This window comes from Hesperophylax consimilis, chromosome 26 (genome assembly GCF_061612785.1).
Source record: "Hesperophylax consimilis isolate HC1 chromosome 26, BYU_Hcon_1.0, whole genome shotgun sequence".
In the NCBI taxonomy this organism is placed as follows: Eukaryota; Metazoa; Arthropoda; class Insecta; order Trichoptera; family Limnephilidae; genus Hesperophylax; species Hesperophylax consimilis.
The window spans coordinates 20579102-20598498 of NC_142861.1; the positions used below are offsets into that span (position 1 = coordinate 20579102).

At 33.8% G+C, this 19397-nt stretch overlaps 1 protein-coding gene across 1 annotated transcript in view; it reads left to right on the forward strand.

The window, feature by feature from the left end:
- Nucleotides 1-12171: 12171 nt before the first annotated feature.
- Nucleotides 12172-19397, forward strand: part of 5-HT2B (5-hydroxytryptamine receptor 2B) — a 332239-nt gene continuing 325013 nt past the window's right edge. The window contains exon 1 of the mRNA XM_089647667.1: nucleotides 12172-12763. Coding sequence (XP_089503793.1) covers nucleotides 12172-12763 — 592 coding nt within the window. The remainder of the gene's footprint in view (nucleotides 12764-19397) is intronic.

The following is a 19397-nucleotide window of genomic DNA, read 5'->3' on the forward strand; positions in this document are numbered from 1 at the left end:
CTTTATACAGACACATGTTTACAAATATAACACACGGTGTCCGGAAACTCATAATACAACAGGGAAACTGGCGATTCTACATCATACAGTTGACTGTAATGACGTTCGTGACCTTGTGAAAAATCGTTGATAATTTATTCCGAAGCCGTCAGTAATATTTAGCGCAAACGATTCTCAACTTATTCTTAATACAGTTCCTTTGTACATAAGGGTTAAAATTGTAATTTTTTTTATCGATTTTAGTACGCAGGACACCGGTGTTCCATTCACAGTCGACATGTTAATTTAAAAAAAAAAAATTATCTATGCTTCAACGCATATTAAAGGACATTAAATATATGATATTAACCCCCTATTTACCGATTTTTTTCAAACATGACCTCTGGTCTCGATTATCTCGAAAACGAAAGCTCAAATCATACAAGTTTACAATACTACAAAATCGAGTTAAAAATTTACATTGTTTCCCGCTTGTACTATGAGTTTACAGACAACGTGTATAGTATTATAATAATCACGTCTCAATAGCTCAGTGGTTATAGTGTTAGCACGTTAAGACAAGAGGTCCTGGGTTCGATCATCAGATGTGACCGTCACTTTTTTAAATTTTCTACGCCTTATTCTGTTTCATTTTTCGTTTATATTTATTAATATTATCTTCTTCTTCAATGCTTTAGTATAACATTGATGTGTATTACTTTCAAAAGTAACGCCAATTAATTGATTATGTTTTAAAAATAAATTGCTTCATGATTCCGAAAAGTATATTTATAAAGTATAATATTAACCTGAAAAATAACCCGAAACGCGTCTGCTTACATAATAATTCGTCCTCCTACGTCCTGTTTCTAGGATTCAGTAAAAGCTCAAAAGTGTTTTTGTTTTTCGAGGAAATAATTACAATGTAAATCCAATTTTGGTTCGTGAATGAAGTTTGACATTTGTAGTTAGTGTGGGCATTCTTACCATGCATAAATCATGTCAACGTCAGCTTAGTCTCTAAAAACATACAATATTCAAATTCCACGATATATATATATATCCACCGACAGTTTAAAATAAATACATACGTGTACTACACAGGGGTGGATAAAGGAAAATATTTGTATCAGTAGAAAAAACGTTTTTCCTTTCTAACAATACCGGTATCTTATTTTTTAAGTAGTCCTACCCGGTTTTACCCGAACCTTTTCCAAAATCTTGTTATGTTTAAGATAGTCCAGAGCAAGAAAATACTAGTAATCCGGAGTGATGTACTGGTACTTACCTGATGTATTGCAGAAGGGCATGGAACTGGCAGAGGAAGACGAAAATAGATGGAACGCTGTAGAAATAAGGCGTATGTGTGGTATAATCATGAATGGTCATGTGAGAAATGTGGAGATTCGCAAAGAACGCAAGGCTGATGTAAGCGTAATGAGTAAGACTAAGAAAGACCCGCTTAGATGGTTTGAGCATGTAGAGCGAATGAACGAAGAAAGGAGTGTAAGGAAAATAAACGCTGCGGGTGTGAAAGGTAGAAGTCAGGAACACCCGAGGAAGACAAGGCATATAGACCAAGTGAGCGTTTGGAGTCTACACATATTAAGCATTTCGTCGTCTGTCGGGCGTTTGGAGTCTACACATATTAAGCATTCCGTCGTCTTTCCGGGCGTTTCGAGTCTACACATATTAAGCATTCCGTCGTCTATCCGGGCGTTTGGAGTCTACACATATTAAGCATTCCGTCGTCTGTCCGGGCGTTCGGAGTCTACAAATATTATGAATTCTGTCGTCTGTCCGGCCGTTTGGAGTCTACACATATTAAGCATTCTGTTGTCTGTCCGGGCGTTTTAGGCCAGTGCAATTAGCGCCAAAAAGGAGGTCGCGGTCGAAGTAATTCCGGTAGTCCCAATTTTTTATATGTTATATAAACTGATCTCCTGATGTAAAATCTGAGTTTCCGACCTTGGCGCACCTGTGCTCGCGCCGCCATTTTGAAAAAACTGGCCGAAATCGGGCCAAAATCTAGTTTTTCCCAAATATCTCATTTCCGATGCAAATTTTGGCTAAAGTATTTTAACAAATATAATAGAACATAAAATAACCTACAACTTTTGGAAAATCAAATTTCTTCTATCTCTAATAGGTACCGAGGTAGAAAGTCGTAAAGGTGCGTATATTTTTGAAAAAACAAGTTTTTTGCGCGACTAGGTTTGGTTTTTTATAAATACCTCATTTCCAGTGGAATTTCATAAAATTTTATTGATTCCAATTTTGTAGAAAATAAAATTTCAAAAAAAACTGTACAATTTTTATGTTAAAATAATTTTTTTTACCGATATAAAGAATAAACAAATTTAGGTAGGTACGCACAGAAAATCTATCACGGTTTATTATCACGTTATTAGATTTTTATTTGCATTTTTAAATACATACATCTATAAATTTACTAGAGGGCACTTCGGTATGGGAGGGGCTACTCTCTCCCCCCCCCTTCTTCTACTCCTCCCTTCCGGTTCCCTTCACAGACAGTTCCATCCTTCGTTGGACTGCTGGATTCGTTTATCTGCATAACATTTGTGAGGGTATCGAGTCATTCTGTGGGATTGAATCAGAAACGTCAGAGCAACATGTAGAGATGAGGCCTACAATAATTAAGAGGGATGATCGAGACGTTTAAACTCTCATTGATTGGTTTGCTTGCCATGAACCATTTCCTAAAACAAACGTGATTATGTCTATTAGCAGTGGCACAATCGGGGATCGCAAAGTCACTTGTCACGTGGCTAAAAAGATGGGGAAATTAGCTATGTCTAAAGTTATCAACCAGAACTGGAAACCTACACTTAAAACGTAATGATGCGATAGTTTCTCTTGCGGCGGTGACCAGCAGTGTCAAAAATCGGGGTGTGACTATGGCAATAGATCCATTAATGCTATTCAATATGAACTCTCTCCTGTACCATTGTCTCTTTTCTCAGAGGAAGGCATGCGCAAAGGAACGAAGTCTATATTTTATTCATCATTCAACCCTCTACCAAATAATACATAACTGGGAAGCAGTAAAATACACGTAATTGATGGAGGATATTTACTGCACAAAGTGGTATGGGGTCGTGCTCAACCTTTTTCAGTAATTTTCCAGCAATATGTCAGGTATGTACAAAATCATTATGGTTCCAATGCAGTAGTGGTATTCGATGGACACCCAGATTCTATGGAAAAGAAAAGCACTAAAGGGGTGGAAAGAGCACGGCGTGCCAGAGTTACAACTTCTGCTGAAGTTTTGTTATTTGAAAGCATGCACCCACAAGTGCCACAAGAAAAGTTTCTGGGAAATGAGAAGAACAAGTCTCGTTTTATTTCCCTACTCAGAACCTCATTTGCACGATCCCACATAACGACAGTACAAGCTGAAGAGGATACTGACGTTCTCATAGTGAACACAGCAAATTCGTTGTCATCTCAACATGATATAGTCATAATCGTTGGTCAGGATATTGATCTGCTGGTACTCCTCACAGCTCTCTCACCTCCCAACGTATATTACCAAAAAGTTGGAAAAGGTAAATCACCTAACGCGTTGTACTCGAACAAATGTTTTAAACACATTGAAATAGTTGAAAACATTTTATTCCTTCATGCCATAAGTGGTTGCGATACAACTGGAGCTCCGTTCGGTCAAGGCAAACACAAATTTTGTAATATTCTTCTCAAGAACCACTCAGTGAATGAACTTGTTCGTGTATTTCAAGACCCAAAAGCAAAGACAGAAACAATCACTTTGGCTGCCGAACAACTATTTGCACTTTTGTATGGCGGCAACGAGAAATCAAATTTGGAAAATTTAATGTACATCATTTTTGTCAAAGGAGTAAATAAGAACAAATTCAATTTATCCAGGCTACCACCCACCAAAGATGCAATCCAGCAAGACGCTTCAAGAAAATACTTGCAAGTGCAGACTTGGCTTGGTCACGATAAAGATCCGACTGAATGGGGGTGGAAAAAGGATGCTGTTGGGTTACTTACTCCAGTAACAATGTTGAAGGAAGCTGCACCTCAGACCTTGCTAAACTTCATATCATGTCAATGCAAAAAAGGTTGCGCTGGAAAGTGCACCTGCAGAAAGTCGGGTTTGAAATGTTCCCTACTCTGCATTCATTGCAATGGCAACTCCTGCGAGAATGCTGTAGAAGCCTTTGTTGATGACAATGACGATGAATATGATGACCCAGTCGCCATAAATTTGGGTGATGAGACAGATGAAGAAGCTATTCAGGGCCAGAAGTATGAAACTGTAGTCAAGGGCTCGTACTTCTGTCTAAACTGATCTACCTTTAATTTTATTTTTTGTTATGCTGACAACTTAACTAATAAAGAAAAGAATGTCAATAAATGTTAATTTTACGAAAATACCAATTTTTAATCTTTTTTATGTACCCTATCATCTTAATTCTATTAAAAATCTTAAATGTATGTTGTGATTACGTTGATAGGCATGTCAGACCAAGCTGCGACCACAAATGTAGTGGCTTGGCCAATTTTAGTGGTCTTCCCATTGGGAATGTATGGCGACCGATATGCTGAAATAGTCTATCTACTATATTTATTGCTAGGTCTGACATAGGCATGACGATTGTTGTCAACGTATATGTTCTTAGAACAATAATTGTTAAAGAAAAATAAAATCAAGGAATGCCAAGTTTAAAACACCTAACCTCTGTTTCAATTTTTGGCCTGGTTTTGGTGGATTAGAGTTTGGATACGTAATAGAGATAAAAAATATAAATTATATACCTATTTCTTTAACGAAATTTTATTTTCTACAAAATTATTATCAATAAATTTTTCACAAAATTGTACTGGAAACGAGGTATTTATAAAAAACCAAACCTAGTCGCGCAAAAAACTTGTTTTTTCAAAAATATACGCACCTTTACGACTTTCTACCTCGGTACCTATTAAAGATAGAAGAAATTCGGCTTTTCAAAAGTTGTAGGATATTTTATGTTCTATTATATTTGTTAAAATACTTTAGCCAAAATTTGCATCGGAAATGAGATATTTTGGAAAAACTAGATTTTGGCCCGATTTCGGCCAGTTTTTTCAAAATGGCGGCGCGAGCACAGGTGCGCCAAGGTCGGAAACTCAGATTTTACATCAAGAGATCAGTTTATATAAACATATAAAAAAATTGGGACTGCCGGAATTACTTCGATCGCGAATCGCTAATTGCACTGGCCTATTTGGAGTCTACACATATTAAGCATTCCGTCGTCTGTCCGGGCGTTTTGAGTCTAAACATATTAAGCATTCCGTCGTCTGTCCGGGCGTTCGGAGTCTACAAATATTATGAATTCTGTCGTCTGTCCGGCCGTTTGGAGTCTACACATATTAAGCATTCTGTTGTCTGTCTGGGCGTTTGGAGGAGACACATATTACACAATTCAAAGGTTTTGTCTTTCCACAGTGATGCTAAGTTTAAAAAAAATGAGATTCAAAACATAAACTCAGAAGAATCTTCATATTTATTTCAGTAAATCGTTACACCATTTACATTTAATGTATTTGTAAACCTATTACCGAGGTTCCTTTAAATAGAGAATAAATAAATAAAATACAAAAAAATTATACAGTGCAAACTTATTAATATAATAACTATTTGAAAAAATTTCAATCACGCTAAGGAAACAAAATGTTAGCTAATAACTATTTTCAACAAATATGTGAAATCTTTTCTGTAGGTTCTTTCGGTGCTATTAAAATCTGTGCTATTTTTGCATAATAATAATATTTGGCTAATTTATAAAGCTCTGTTTTTGTAAAAAATCACCCCACGGACGCTTTACAAATATATTTATTAAATAATAAATACTAAAACTGCTGACTAAATTGCATTTTGCTTACCTTAATTGTGTATCTGTGGTATAAGGGAGTATATAACCGATTTGATTTGAAATTATTGGTGAAGTGAAAGATAGTTTTAGTTCGTGTGACTCTATTAGGAACATGAAATGAAATCTATTGAAATAATGTAGGTAAGTCAATAATGGAAATAATGGTTTTAAAAAGAAAAATAATCTGGGATACCATTCTTCTGTCGTACAGCTTTATTAATTTTAGATTTTTCATTAGACAGTCAAAGTTTATATTTTCGTTAGGAATATTAAGTTTATAATTTTGTTCTTTATTTTTTTCAACCGAATCTGTGTAAACCTTATAATGCGGTGACCAAATAGATGAGTTATACTCGATTTGGCTCCGAACTAATGTAGAAAACAAATATTTTAATGATATTATAAAAGTCTTTAACAATTCTTATTATTACTGCAATAATTACTGAAATATTAAGTCGAAACATGGGAGAGTTTCGTGTAATCGAAGCCTGATCGATTGATTAATTCCGCGAGCTGTCCTCTCAAAGGCACGAGACTGGTCGCGAGTGTTGTCAACGTTGGGAGAATAATTTTGCTAGAGTTTAATTATGGTTCTATTAGTTTTTTATTAAATTTCAATCCCTTTATCCTCCCCTGTAGAAAGCTGCGTGTGTTTGGTATTATCAGTATTAGTAATTCATTCTCGTAAAGTAAAAGGGTTTGAATAATGTATATTGCAAAGAGACAAATATCAGAGTAGATGCCGGTACCTCCGTCAAAATCATTCTGTCATCGACGTGCTTTTGTAAAGCTGTAAATTTTACGGAATGCTCGGATAACATCGGGTTGAATAAACATAGTTTCTAATTATAATTGTAAAATATCTCTCTTTACACCAACTTAAGTTTTGATTTTACATCTAGCCGTGTTGTTTTGTGGCTAATATATTGTGTGAAAAGATATTTTACCGAAATTGATATTTGATGTGAAACATCTTTTCATTAAACTGACTCTTGCGTAGCAAGACGGGACGATGCTCTTGCACGGAATGACGCTGAAATTATCCTCTTGGCCAAAATTGGAAATAGATCTATTCTAAATATTAACGAATTTTCATTTGAAATATATTTTAATAAAATAATTGTTTATCAAAAATATAAAGATTTCTTGATTCACATTTTCACTTTCTTCAATTAAATTCAATTTGGATGTTTCACATCTGCCAGATGTCTTGTGACTGCTATATTTTTTATCTTAACTAACCGCGGAGAAATATTATGATTTCAGGGAATTTTAAATAAAAAGCGAGAAAATATATTACTATCCATAAATAAAACTCCGTAACGACTCGGCGTATTGAAATTGAACCAATTTAAACGGAACAAACGTTCATTTTACATGGATTGGCAGTAAAAAATCACACGATAGACTGAATTCATGACTCATGATAAATTATTTCCATTTTTTTTAAATTATTCAATATTATACTGTAGGCAGGTACTTTATCGTTTGTCTAAATTCTACCCTCAACTGATTCCAATTTTGAAAAAGTCAATTAAATTCAAAGCAAATTTGTAAACAAGGCTTTACATAGGACAAACTAACTCACACTCATAAAACCGAAATTAGTATTTTTGATAACACGACCCGTAAAAATTCAATTGATTGTCTAAATTCTTGATAAATCGGTTTCAAATTTGAAAATCACAAAAATATTTTTTGAATTATTTTCACAGTCAGTTCCCATTTTTAAAGCAAATTAGAGTTCATTGAACCATATTCACGCAGGAATAATTTACAAGTAACCAAAGTTTGTATAGTTGATGACTGATAGCGAAAGTTAGACGAGTTAATATAAAGAGCGTTTGCTTATAAGTATGTACCTTTTTCAATCCTCATCTGTGGTGTGTATTTACTACACATTGCTTCTGATAACTTTAATAACTCTATAAATGTAATAAATTCTGGGTTCAGATTTTAGGTATTCCTTCGTTATACATTTATGCACTAGATTAAAAAATAATAGTTAACATAGTTTTCAAATTCAATTAAAAATCAGAGATTTTTGTTAAAAATTTGGATTAAATACACCAATTCAATCAACCGTGTGACACTGCTACGCGAAGAGTGTGCGAGTAAATGACACGCTATTGATGTTCCGCTTTAGTTCGCTATGCGGGAACATGAGAAATCCACACGAGAAATTTTGTATTCAATTAAGACCATCGATACCTACGACCGCATAGCTGTGTGTGTGAGCACCAGCACCTGCAGCCAGTCGGTCGCGGGCCGTCGTTAGATAAGGACTCCTCGCACGTTTGTTTAGCATCTGCCGATGATTTTTTCATGTTTTCAGCAGTTAAATTACAATTATTATCACTTTTGATAAAAAATATAATAAACATAAGCGACTAGCTATGAATATTCATATTTTTCCTATATTAAATTGCTTATTTTGAGATGTGTATTGACTACACAACACCGGAACGCGTGGATTTTTTTAGCACAGTAAGGAAAACGTTAAAGAACATTGTGCATACTTTAATTTGTTAACGTGCTGGCAGATTGCTCCTATTTTTATTCTAAAAAATCCTGCTACCTACTAACCTGCAGGGCAATGACAGCTGGAAAAAGAGACTTTTTAAGATTTTCAGCCGGACTTTATCAACCGGCCTTTGTCAAGTCCCCTTTGCATCGCAATGGGAGTGATGAATTTATACATCTGTCACTCTTGGACGCACTGCCCTGCAGATTACTACCCACCCATCCCACCTTTCTCTCTTCTTTTGGACAAAATGTCCTCCACAAATCATTCCCAAAGATGACATGTTCCCAGTGTGAAGTTAAGTTAAAACACATCACTCTGACTGCGAACTAACTGAATGCGAACAAATGGCAGCAGTTGGTACTCTGGTGCAGAGTGTACATAAAAAAAATGTATTGACAAATTTTCTATCTATTTATAATATAAATAAGAATGTGTGTGGGGGATTAGTTTTTTTTATAAATCAACAGTTTTATTCCGAGATTGATGAAATTTGGCACACTTGACTTTCAAAAGAAGACAAAGGTGAGTGTCTTCGTGAGATTTTGAAAAAAACCACCCCCATCTCTTTTCCCAACTCTTAAAGCAGAATTTTTATATTTTTTTATGAAATTTTGCAAACAAATTTTAAAATAAGATGAAAATTACTATATATATATATATATATATATATATATATATATATCTGATTTCAGCTAATCACCAAACAAACTAATTTCGGTTGTCTGTGCATTATTCATTACTACGAAAAAATTTTACGTTCAACAAACTCAAATTTGCTTTGAATTTAAGTGTGTGAAGAATTCAGACCAACGATAAAGTATGTACCTTCTTATAAAATGATATTTTATGTTATAAGTAGGTACATACTTTATAACTGAAACAAATAATGGTATGCAGGAAAATTCCTTTTCTTTTATACTTGAGATAATTTTTTTCATAGCAAAAACATCAAATATGTTTCTCAATTACCTTACAACAACGATGAATTATTAAATATATATTTAATATTTATATATATATATATTTATATAAAATAGTGCTATGCAAATATATAAATATTTGCATAGCACTATTGTCCTGAAAACCAAAATAATCTACAAACTTTTGCCTCAAACCAACACATTTATTTAAATTTGCGTAATTGAATATTCCTGAATACAACAACAAATTTTGTTTGTTTTATCTCAGATCCCAAAAACCCTTCTCCCTTGAGACTCAAAATATTATAAAACTTGTTAAAAATTAATTATACCTCAAAGTTCTGATGTTCATCAGTTCTGCGGCCGGTATTAAAAATAAATCAGATAAAAATTTGCAAATTCGAAGACAATTCATGAATAATCAATGAATGGCTTGCTTCCTTAATTACATTAATTCCAAGAAAATTTTAATTCTGGAAACTGTATTAAAAGTTTCGTCTTCAGTTAATTTCAAGAAAATATGTTCTTCATTTGTTGAAGAATTTGTCAAAACTCAAAGTTTGGAAATTAAAACTTTTGAGCTATTGTTGGTAACTTTTTTTAATAATGTTTTTATTTTCTAATGATAAACTAATGTTTAATTGACAAGGTTTTTTATGCGTAGCACAAAGGCTAACATATTATTTTGATGCAAAATGAAAATATAAAATGTGAAATGTAAATGAAAATTTAAAATATAAAATTTAAAATGAAAAAATCTTCCGAGAAAAAATTCCTTGCCGTCGATGGGACAAATCAAAATACTTCACCGATAAATGAAGATATAAGATTAAAAGATCTTATGAGATTTAAAAAAATTGGCTTTCTCAGACTATAAAAATATTACCATATGTTATTTTGGCTACTGGCATTATACCTCATTCAAAATTTAGGCGTATTAAATCTGTCAAAGAATTTATGTATAAACATGCAACAATCAGTCACTTTAAATACATGTAGGATTACGAAAGATTTTTCAAATATTTATATTGAGGGATAAGTAGGATTTATAGGCGTTGTTAGGAGTTCTACCGAGCCGAACCCTCTGATATGAAAATATCTGGAGTCGGTGAATTATTTTGATCCATTTGATCTCTGGTGATTTGACGTGTTGTTCTTGTATTATTTTGTATTTTTTATGCTTATATAATGCACTTGCATAATATTGATTGACTAGATGATCATTTGTGGAAAAGTGTGTGGAAGGGCTTAGTTTTTCCTGTTGGGAAGATTTAACCCGGACAAAAAGTCGAAAATAAAATGTAGGAGATTATTCCTTTCCTCCAAAATATTTCACCAATAAAAGAAGATATAATCTAGTAGGAGATTATGCCTTTCCTCAAAAATAACGTTGGTTGCTTTCTACTGAAAATATTTAATAAGCAATAGTTGTTACCATATTGAAAAAAAATGGCTGGTTTTTAATAAGCCAACGCAGCGCAATTGGTAGAGAACCAGATCGGCAATCGGAAAGCTGTTTGGTCAGTTACCGTCAGAGGCATTTATTTTTTCTCGGTAGATTTTTTCATTTATATAGGTTTCAGGCTAATAATTATTGCTTTTATTACCAAAAACACACAGTTTTTAAAACGATTCTTCTATTTTATGGGATATATTCATTTTTTAATTCCCTTAGAACTTTTACTTAAAAAGGGTCTTAATAAAACACATAAGTGCATTCAAATTAACATAATAATAATAATAGAAATAATAATATTTTATTCTCACCAAACGAACGCTTTTAGGGTGGGGATAGGTGAGATTTTGGGTCTGTACGTTAGTATGCGTGTGTGTAAGTCATGCACAAAAAGTATTTGTGCTAAGCTTCGAAAAAACGGTTGGCATTACTATTTTTATACAAAGACAACATGTTAGCATACTAGAAAGCCAACTAAAATTATTTTCTGTTGATTCATTGAATTATAGATTGGGTGACCGAATAACTCATCAAAATGACAATTCAACATACCCTTAAAAAGTGTCATGAAGTCATGAAAAGTGAAAAAACAAAAACTATATTAAATAGGTTACGTAGGTAACTATTTAATATATTATTTGTTTCGTCACTTTTAATGACTTTATATCACTTTTTAAAGGCGTGTTGAAATGTCGTTGTGTTGAGTTATTACAGAACTGTTGAAAGAGATAACTTATATGTGCCAAGCAAGTATACACGTGGGAGATCCCATGCACTTTTTTATGCTCCGAAAGCAAGGACTTCTGCCTATCAGAACGCTCCAATAAACAAAGTTACTCAATTGCTCAACGATTTTGCATTGATCATTGACATTTACAACGTCACTTACAAAAAGTTGAACAACTATCTTCTGACTCTTTTCACAAAATAGTAAAACTGCCCCCATGACCATCTCCTACTTACCTTAATATATTGGTGTATAACCGTTTATGGAGAACATAAATAAATATCATTAACAATTTTACGCGAAAAATACCTTAAAAGACATATCTGCTGAAATACACTCAAATAATAAATGTTTCAACCCTAGAAGTTAGTTTCTTCATTAGATTAACCAAAAAACAATATTTTTTTTATTTGTTGAAGTGCTTTGTTTGTGCTTGATGTTTTCTTTCAGGTTCTTGTTTTGGGATGATTTGTTTTTATTTATCGCCGGTAAACTCCTTCTGTGAACTGTAACGGTTGTCTCGCTCTTTTGTTTGTTAATTTATTTATTTTTCTTTTATTTCAGGTAGGCTGACACCGTGGAGAGTGCAAAAACAAACTTTTAAATGACGTTACCAAAGACCGAGAAGAAAAATGGAGTCATTTAATGCCTCGAGTGAAATGTACTCAAGTATAGCGGAGTTGGACCAACGCAACCGCTTACGTCACATGGGCTACAAACAAAGAACGAAAGTTCAACATAACGAAAAAACAATTAGTTTCTTTGATTTTGACAAAGGCGAAACATCCAACTCTTCTCTACTACATTTTGAAAAGAATGTATACAATATTTTGGATTTTAAAGAAGATTTGACCAAAACAGATGAAGAAACATCAGAGGTAGTGACAGAACTCGTAACATTGGCAAACCGCGCAGAAGTTCAAAACTCCACGTTTTTATATTACAACTGGTCGTATGAGATAAAGAATGTGACTTCGGGGAACTTGGATGATAACAGGACATGGTGGGACGTTGGTCCAATTGTTGATAATGCTGGTTTTGATGGGGAAAGTGAAGTGCAAAATTGGTGGGCTCTTTTGGCCTTGTTTTTGGTTCTCGCAACAGCCGCGGGGAATATTTTGGTCTGTTTGGCTATTTGCTGGGAGAGGAGACTTCAGAATGTGACCAATTATTTCCTGATGTCTTTGGCGGTCACAGACCTCATGGTGGCTGTTCTGGTCATGCCCATTGGCATTCTGACTCTCTTCAGGGGTAAGTTAATTTTTACTTAAATATAAGTGTTTTTCTTTTGACTCAAATTATTTATTTTCGCCTTTTCGTGTCATGTATTTAACTTTTAAGTGATATTGACATTACTTTTATTTTTGTAATTGAAGCAAAACAAATGGCGATTATATTTCTAAAAGTAAGTAGAAACTTTCTATAATGTAAATGATTACTTACCGAAAACCATTTTTATATAATTATCTATTGAACGCTTTGAATGAATTATGGTTTGAGCAGTTGCTCAATAAGCAAAACATTCTGCTATCAAATACCGATACTGGCAAAAACTTTTAGCATTTTTTACAATTCTTAATAATTACTTTCAAAAATTTCAATTAAAGCTACATAATGACTTATTAAGAATTATCTTAGAGCCAATGGAGGTAAGTTTCGGTTCATTTCGACTATAATATTGACGTGTTATTTTTTTTATAATAATATAATCAAAAAAAGATCTCACTAAAAGAAGCATCCATTTTATTTAAAAAAAATCAGTTTCTCACTTAAACGATAAAAAATAACGACAAAGATATAATAAACCAATTTATGGCACTTGAAAAAAACATATTTTATGAATATTATGTATTGTAATATTATAATATAAAATTTAAGAACAATAAAAAATTTATAGAGTGTTGAAAAATGATACATTAAGCTATATATATATATATGGTAGAATAAGGATACATAATAATATAGTGGTACCTTCACATACTTTTATGTTGTTTACGTCACAAACACGATGCTGAAATAAACAAGATACAAAACTGTATTATAAAATTTTACCTGATATAAAAAAATGTAACGCCTCTTCAGATAAAATGTAAATGGACTAGGTTTGTATATCCGTATTCCGCCTTCTAATTTAGTACACCTTTCCTGCTAAGTTGAATTAAAAGAGATAATTTATTGTTATTAAGTTTAATTTGTAGAACTCCATTTTAATACCTACCTAGAAATAATATAAATGTATCGTCTGTAAGTGGGCTACCCACAGTTTGATAATGCCTTCAGAGGGCGAAACAGCTGTCACGCGTAATAATAATTACACAGCAGAACTTGTTTAAAAATAAACTGTTTTATAAACCCAATAACAATATTATTGAATATATAAAAAATAAAAGAGATAATTCTCGTGCACATCTCGTGACAATCTGTTTGCATGCCCAACTCCAAAACAACCGATATTATTTTATTTATCTTAGTACACACAAATTATACTAAAAACGAGATAGGCGCAAATACCATATTCATTGTTAAGACACTTATAATAATCAAGTAATTGCATTTATGTGGGTGTCTTGGAATAGGTACGCACTTATCACAATCTTTATATAGGATCGTACGTCGCGCAAGCGGGATAAAAATGGGACTAGTTGACCAAATCAGAGCACCAAAGACTTTTGTTACCAGGCGGACCTTTTTATTAATCATTAAATCTCCCCAGGCGTTGATTTAAATTACTGAATTCAACAATCCTCCATTATTCCAATTCTTTACAACTTGCGCGTTAAGCGTTAGGATTTTAAAATGCACTGTTTTCGAAAATATGTGAAAATATATTTTTATGTGTACTTTTTGGGATCAAATTGTGTGTTTTTATTCCGTTCTCTAAGACCTGAACAATGAAGGTAGAAAATACAATTTTTTACAGAATACCATATGTTATGTACGGGCGCAAACCAATAATTCATCTCAATATTCAAAAGAATAACGTGTCAAAAGTGTTTTATTTGACAATATAGAAAATAATGCTATCTATCGGTGTGATGTTTCTTAATACATTTTGACAATACCCTCAATATAATCCTTTAGCCTTACGCGCGTTATCTTTCCAGTATTACATATCGTATATCTGTTATTCTCTTTGGTTATTGTTCTATTAGCCAGAGATGACTGTTCGACCTTTTAGGTAACATATATTATGTTTACCTAACGTAGAAAAAAAAATTCAACTCCATATATTAGTCAATTCGCCAAACCAAAAGATAATATGTCTAGTACCTGTATGTGTATAATGGTATATTGATCATTATTCCACTAAAAAACACCTTTTGACCTAATATTATAGACACATAGTCCCCCATTCTGAGAAGGTCTTCGTCGATCCATAAGCGCTTCAGTAAAATCAAATATTATACTGGCAAAAAGAAAATAACGTTTTCGAGGAAATATTAATAAATCACTGAACCTCTGTTTATAATTTTGTATTCACAGTGCATTTTCAACGAAAATACCAACCTTTGGGTTGGTTTACTGAGAATGAATGAAATTTAACGAAAAAGTTTGATAATTCTTCACACGTAGGTTGTTAATAAATTTTGTACCAATTCAAACAGATCGGAAATTTAAAGTTTGTTAATGCGAAAGCGTGATTTAAAAATGTATCAAATTTAAGAAAAACAGGGTATTCATACTCTTGTTCTGAAAGTTTTTTTTAATACAGAAGGCCATCAAAATTATTAAATTCAATGCCGAAACCGTGAAGAAACATTATTTTTCATTTCGTTTTTTTTATTTATTAATTTCGCGATACTAATAATATACTTTAAATAGCGATCATAGACAGACGATCAACGCCATTTTGATTTTTCAACATTCGAACGGTCCTCCCTAATGCTATTACTCGACCCGTCTCAGCTTTAGATCAAATAATGAAAAATTCAAAATTTATGTATTTATTCAAACGCCATATAATGGCTTTTACAATACAGTGATAATCGAATTACAAGCGAACAGTGGTAAACAGGATAATAATAGCAATAAATTAAAGAACAATTATGTGTAAATAAAAACACGAAAGTGATGCAGTTATTAATATAAGTGCCGTAGGACAATGCATAATTCAAAAGAAATATATACCAGTGTAAAAATAGTTGAATTACTTTATGCTAGGTTTGTATAAGAAGTATACGTCGAAGTATGAGGTGAGGTGAGATACAAAATTAATTGTACTTGGAATTGGCGAGTAGGCATCGCAACTGTGCTGATTGCCGATTGAATGATCATAAAATGTGACAGACTTTTGAACACCCCAACCTTATAACATGAATAGATTGATTTCACTGCTTATACGAGGATTCAGTGCCATACCATTTTCATTTAGAGACATCTACCGGACAATAGTTGGAGCTCTGATGCATTTCCGATCTACCGACTAGGACACTAAGCCAACTGCAATTTACCTACGATGTCCGCATTGTCCAGCGCACATTTAAACTGACTGATTGATAGAAATGTATCAGCCGATGTGCGCTTCGGAAGGCCGTTATCATGCTTAATTAAACTGTAGACCTAGTTTAAATTTAATAGTCGGATAGCGTTGATGTGGTGTGGACAAAGGGGTATCAAGTCTATGCTTTTAAAGAATTCTTGTTAATTTAATAGTCGGATAGCTTTGATGTGGTGTGGACAAAGAGGTATCAAGTCTATGCTTTTAAAGAATTCTTGCAAATTTAATAGTCGGATAGCTTTGATGTGGTGTGGACAAAGAGGTATCAAGTCTATGCTTTTAAAGAATTCTTGTTAATTTAATAGTCGTATAGCGTTGATGTGGTGTGGACAAAGGGGTATCAAGTCTATGCTTTTAAAGAATTCTTGTATATTTATTTATGGACACAAAAATCATAAATAACAATTTTCGATACATCAAATATTAAATACAAAATTTCAAGTGAAAAATGGTATTTTAGTAGAAACTACGCCATTAATACAAATGGAACGATCCACGCTTCAACAAGGCATTGAAATTATTAAAATTCACTTGAGTGAATCAAATGCAAATCATTTTGAGTGATGAGGCCCATTTCCACCTCGGTGGCTTCGTCAACAAGCAAAATTGTCGCATCTGGGGCTCGGAAAACCCAAGAGTAATTGTTGAAAAGCCTCTCTATTCTCAACGTGTGACTGTTTGGTGCGGTTTATGGTCCGGCGGAGTCATTGGACCTTACTTTTTCGAAAATAAGGCTCGAGAAACAGTTACGGTGAATGGATTGCGCTATCGAGAGATGATTAATGATTTTTTTATGGCCGGAATTGGATGGTATTCATCTGGACAACGTTTACTTTCAATAAGACGGCGCTACGTGCCACACAAGCAACAAAACCGTTGATCATTTACGATTGAATATCAAAATAACACATCTTATTGGAAATCCCTGTATTAAAAAAATTACTTTATTAAAATATTATTTTATTTATTTTTTCATGATGATGAATGATCCATGACAATATAACTGTACCTCAGAATTCAAAGATCAGTTGTCAATTTTTTTAAATTGTTCAGAAGAAAGGAAATACTAAATTTTTCCTTTGAACATTGTGGGGATACTATACCTTTTATGTTGACTTAACTTAGTTTCACATTGTCGTAGGACAACCGTCTTTATGCCTCTGTGTAGGTAATGAAAAAACTAAAAAGGTCTCATACATAACTTACTTTCACAAAAAACTAGACAAACGACCTTTGACTTCTGAGGTACAGATAATATACGATATTTTTTTAAATATAAAACAATTACTTTGTCTAAATATAATAATGTTGTAATTACAATCCAGTACAAAGAAATCCCTTAATTTATCCGGTAAATTATTCTCGAACTTACATTTACTTGCTTACAGTTGATCGACAATTATTTTAAGCAAACCGATTCGTTTTCAGTTTGCTTTACAGAATAAATAAAAATAGTTAAAAGGAACTTACCCAGGACTCTCTGCTCCAGTCTCCACTCTTCTAACCTATGGTGCTCCATGCCTTGGTTCACCAATCCTATGACCCGCTGCTTCTGGATGGTCTATTCTAATGGGTCTCCACGTTTTGGGTCGTTAATCTATCTGAAATTTAATTTGGTATGGCGGGCGGCGACGCGCTTAGAGAGCGGGTTTTCGCGATTCGCTCACAACGCAAGTGGGTCGTCAGTAACCCGGGTCGTGTAAACCGATCGATGGATCCAGCTCTACCATGAATGCAGCACTCTGCTTGCACTGAATAGATGAAACGATGAAAGTGTAGCATTGGCGTGTTTATGTGTCCGAAGTTAAATCATCTGTTATCTCTTACTTCTGCTTCAATCATTTATCAAAATTATTTCTTCAGCAGATAAATAAGATATTCTATGACCTCGGCATTGAAATTTATTTATCGGTTTTCTTTGAAAGTATTGATCACACTTCTAGGGATTATTTCTTCAGCTGCTGCTTCTATTTTAAAGGAAACTGCTTTGCCAGCTCATAAATAGATACCCTTTTAGCTGAAGCTGCGCACTCATAGATACCGATATTTTATGCATGCAAATTACTATACGCACTTAGCTTCAGATCAATATTTTGAAAGGTAAGTGTTATTTTACTCAATACAAATTTAAAGGGTGACGTGCACGGTTATTTTATAGTTAATAGATATTAGATACGTCGACGTAACTTTCTTTTTGTTCTGAATAAATAAACCTTCTTTAGCACTACAGCGGTTTATCATTCGGTACACAGATATCTACATTATCATTCAGTACAGATTCTGTGGTCCCTTAGGAGTGTGCTTAGCTAAACGGCGCCTGGGGCTAGTAAAATTTTGGCGCTTCTTGTCAAAACCAATATACGCCTAGGCCCTAGGTATTAGGTGATCATTGTAATCAATAATATTTTAATGATTCGTGTTGTTGTGTGGCGCAGTTTTTATGAAAATTAATCTCAATGGAGATGTGTTAGGTGTTATATATAATCAGCTCCGTGGAAATTTGGCGCCAGGAGTTGTCAGCTGTAATTGCGCTCTCCTAAGGCCGACCGTGGCCATTTGCATCCAGCCCTTTGTTCTAGCCGTTCTGCTCCAGTTCTCTTTCACCCATTCAAAACGATTTACTTAGAAAATCAATTATTGAGGCATAAAGTGTTGAAATTTTGGTGTAAATGCCTCACATAATTTGTTTTCTAAATAGGTAAATATATTTTTACCGAAAATATTAATAGATCACGTTAAACGTCGTACAAATAAACTAAGGGTAGAGTAGAAAATATCTCGTGAATAACATCAACTCAATGTGACATAGCCACAGTTTTTTACACTAACCCCACGCGGGAGGCTCTGAGGAAAATAATTTCTCTCAGGGCCTATATAAGAGAGAAGAGGAAATTCTGGGAAGGAAAAAGGTATGAGGGGTGGGTAAGAATCTGAGGATTTGTGTGTCCAGGAGTGACGGACGTATGAATATATTCCTCCCACTGCGGCTCGAGGCGATGGATGAAGAGACCAGTTAGAGAGGTCAAAGGGTCAAGATCTGGCACGCCAGACAGCTGGTGGGTAAGCGCATCATAAACCAGGGCACCCCTGTCAAATCACCAAATGTAGCGAAACACTTGGAGTGACCTATGGCAGAAGTGGTTGTTATCCAATAAATGGTTTCAGGGTAACGGTACCCAAACCCGCCTCTCAAATTGATATATAACAGAGTACCTGTGATGAGCGGCCGCTTGGCAGACGTCGAAATAGACAACGTGCATTACGAACCTACAATTTCATTTCGAAGTTGATCAACTTTTGCAACCTTAACCTTCAAAATAAGACGAAGGTCATTGTCTAAATTTGATATCAATAAACTCTGCACAAAGCCCGGGCAACGTCGGGATT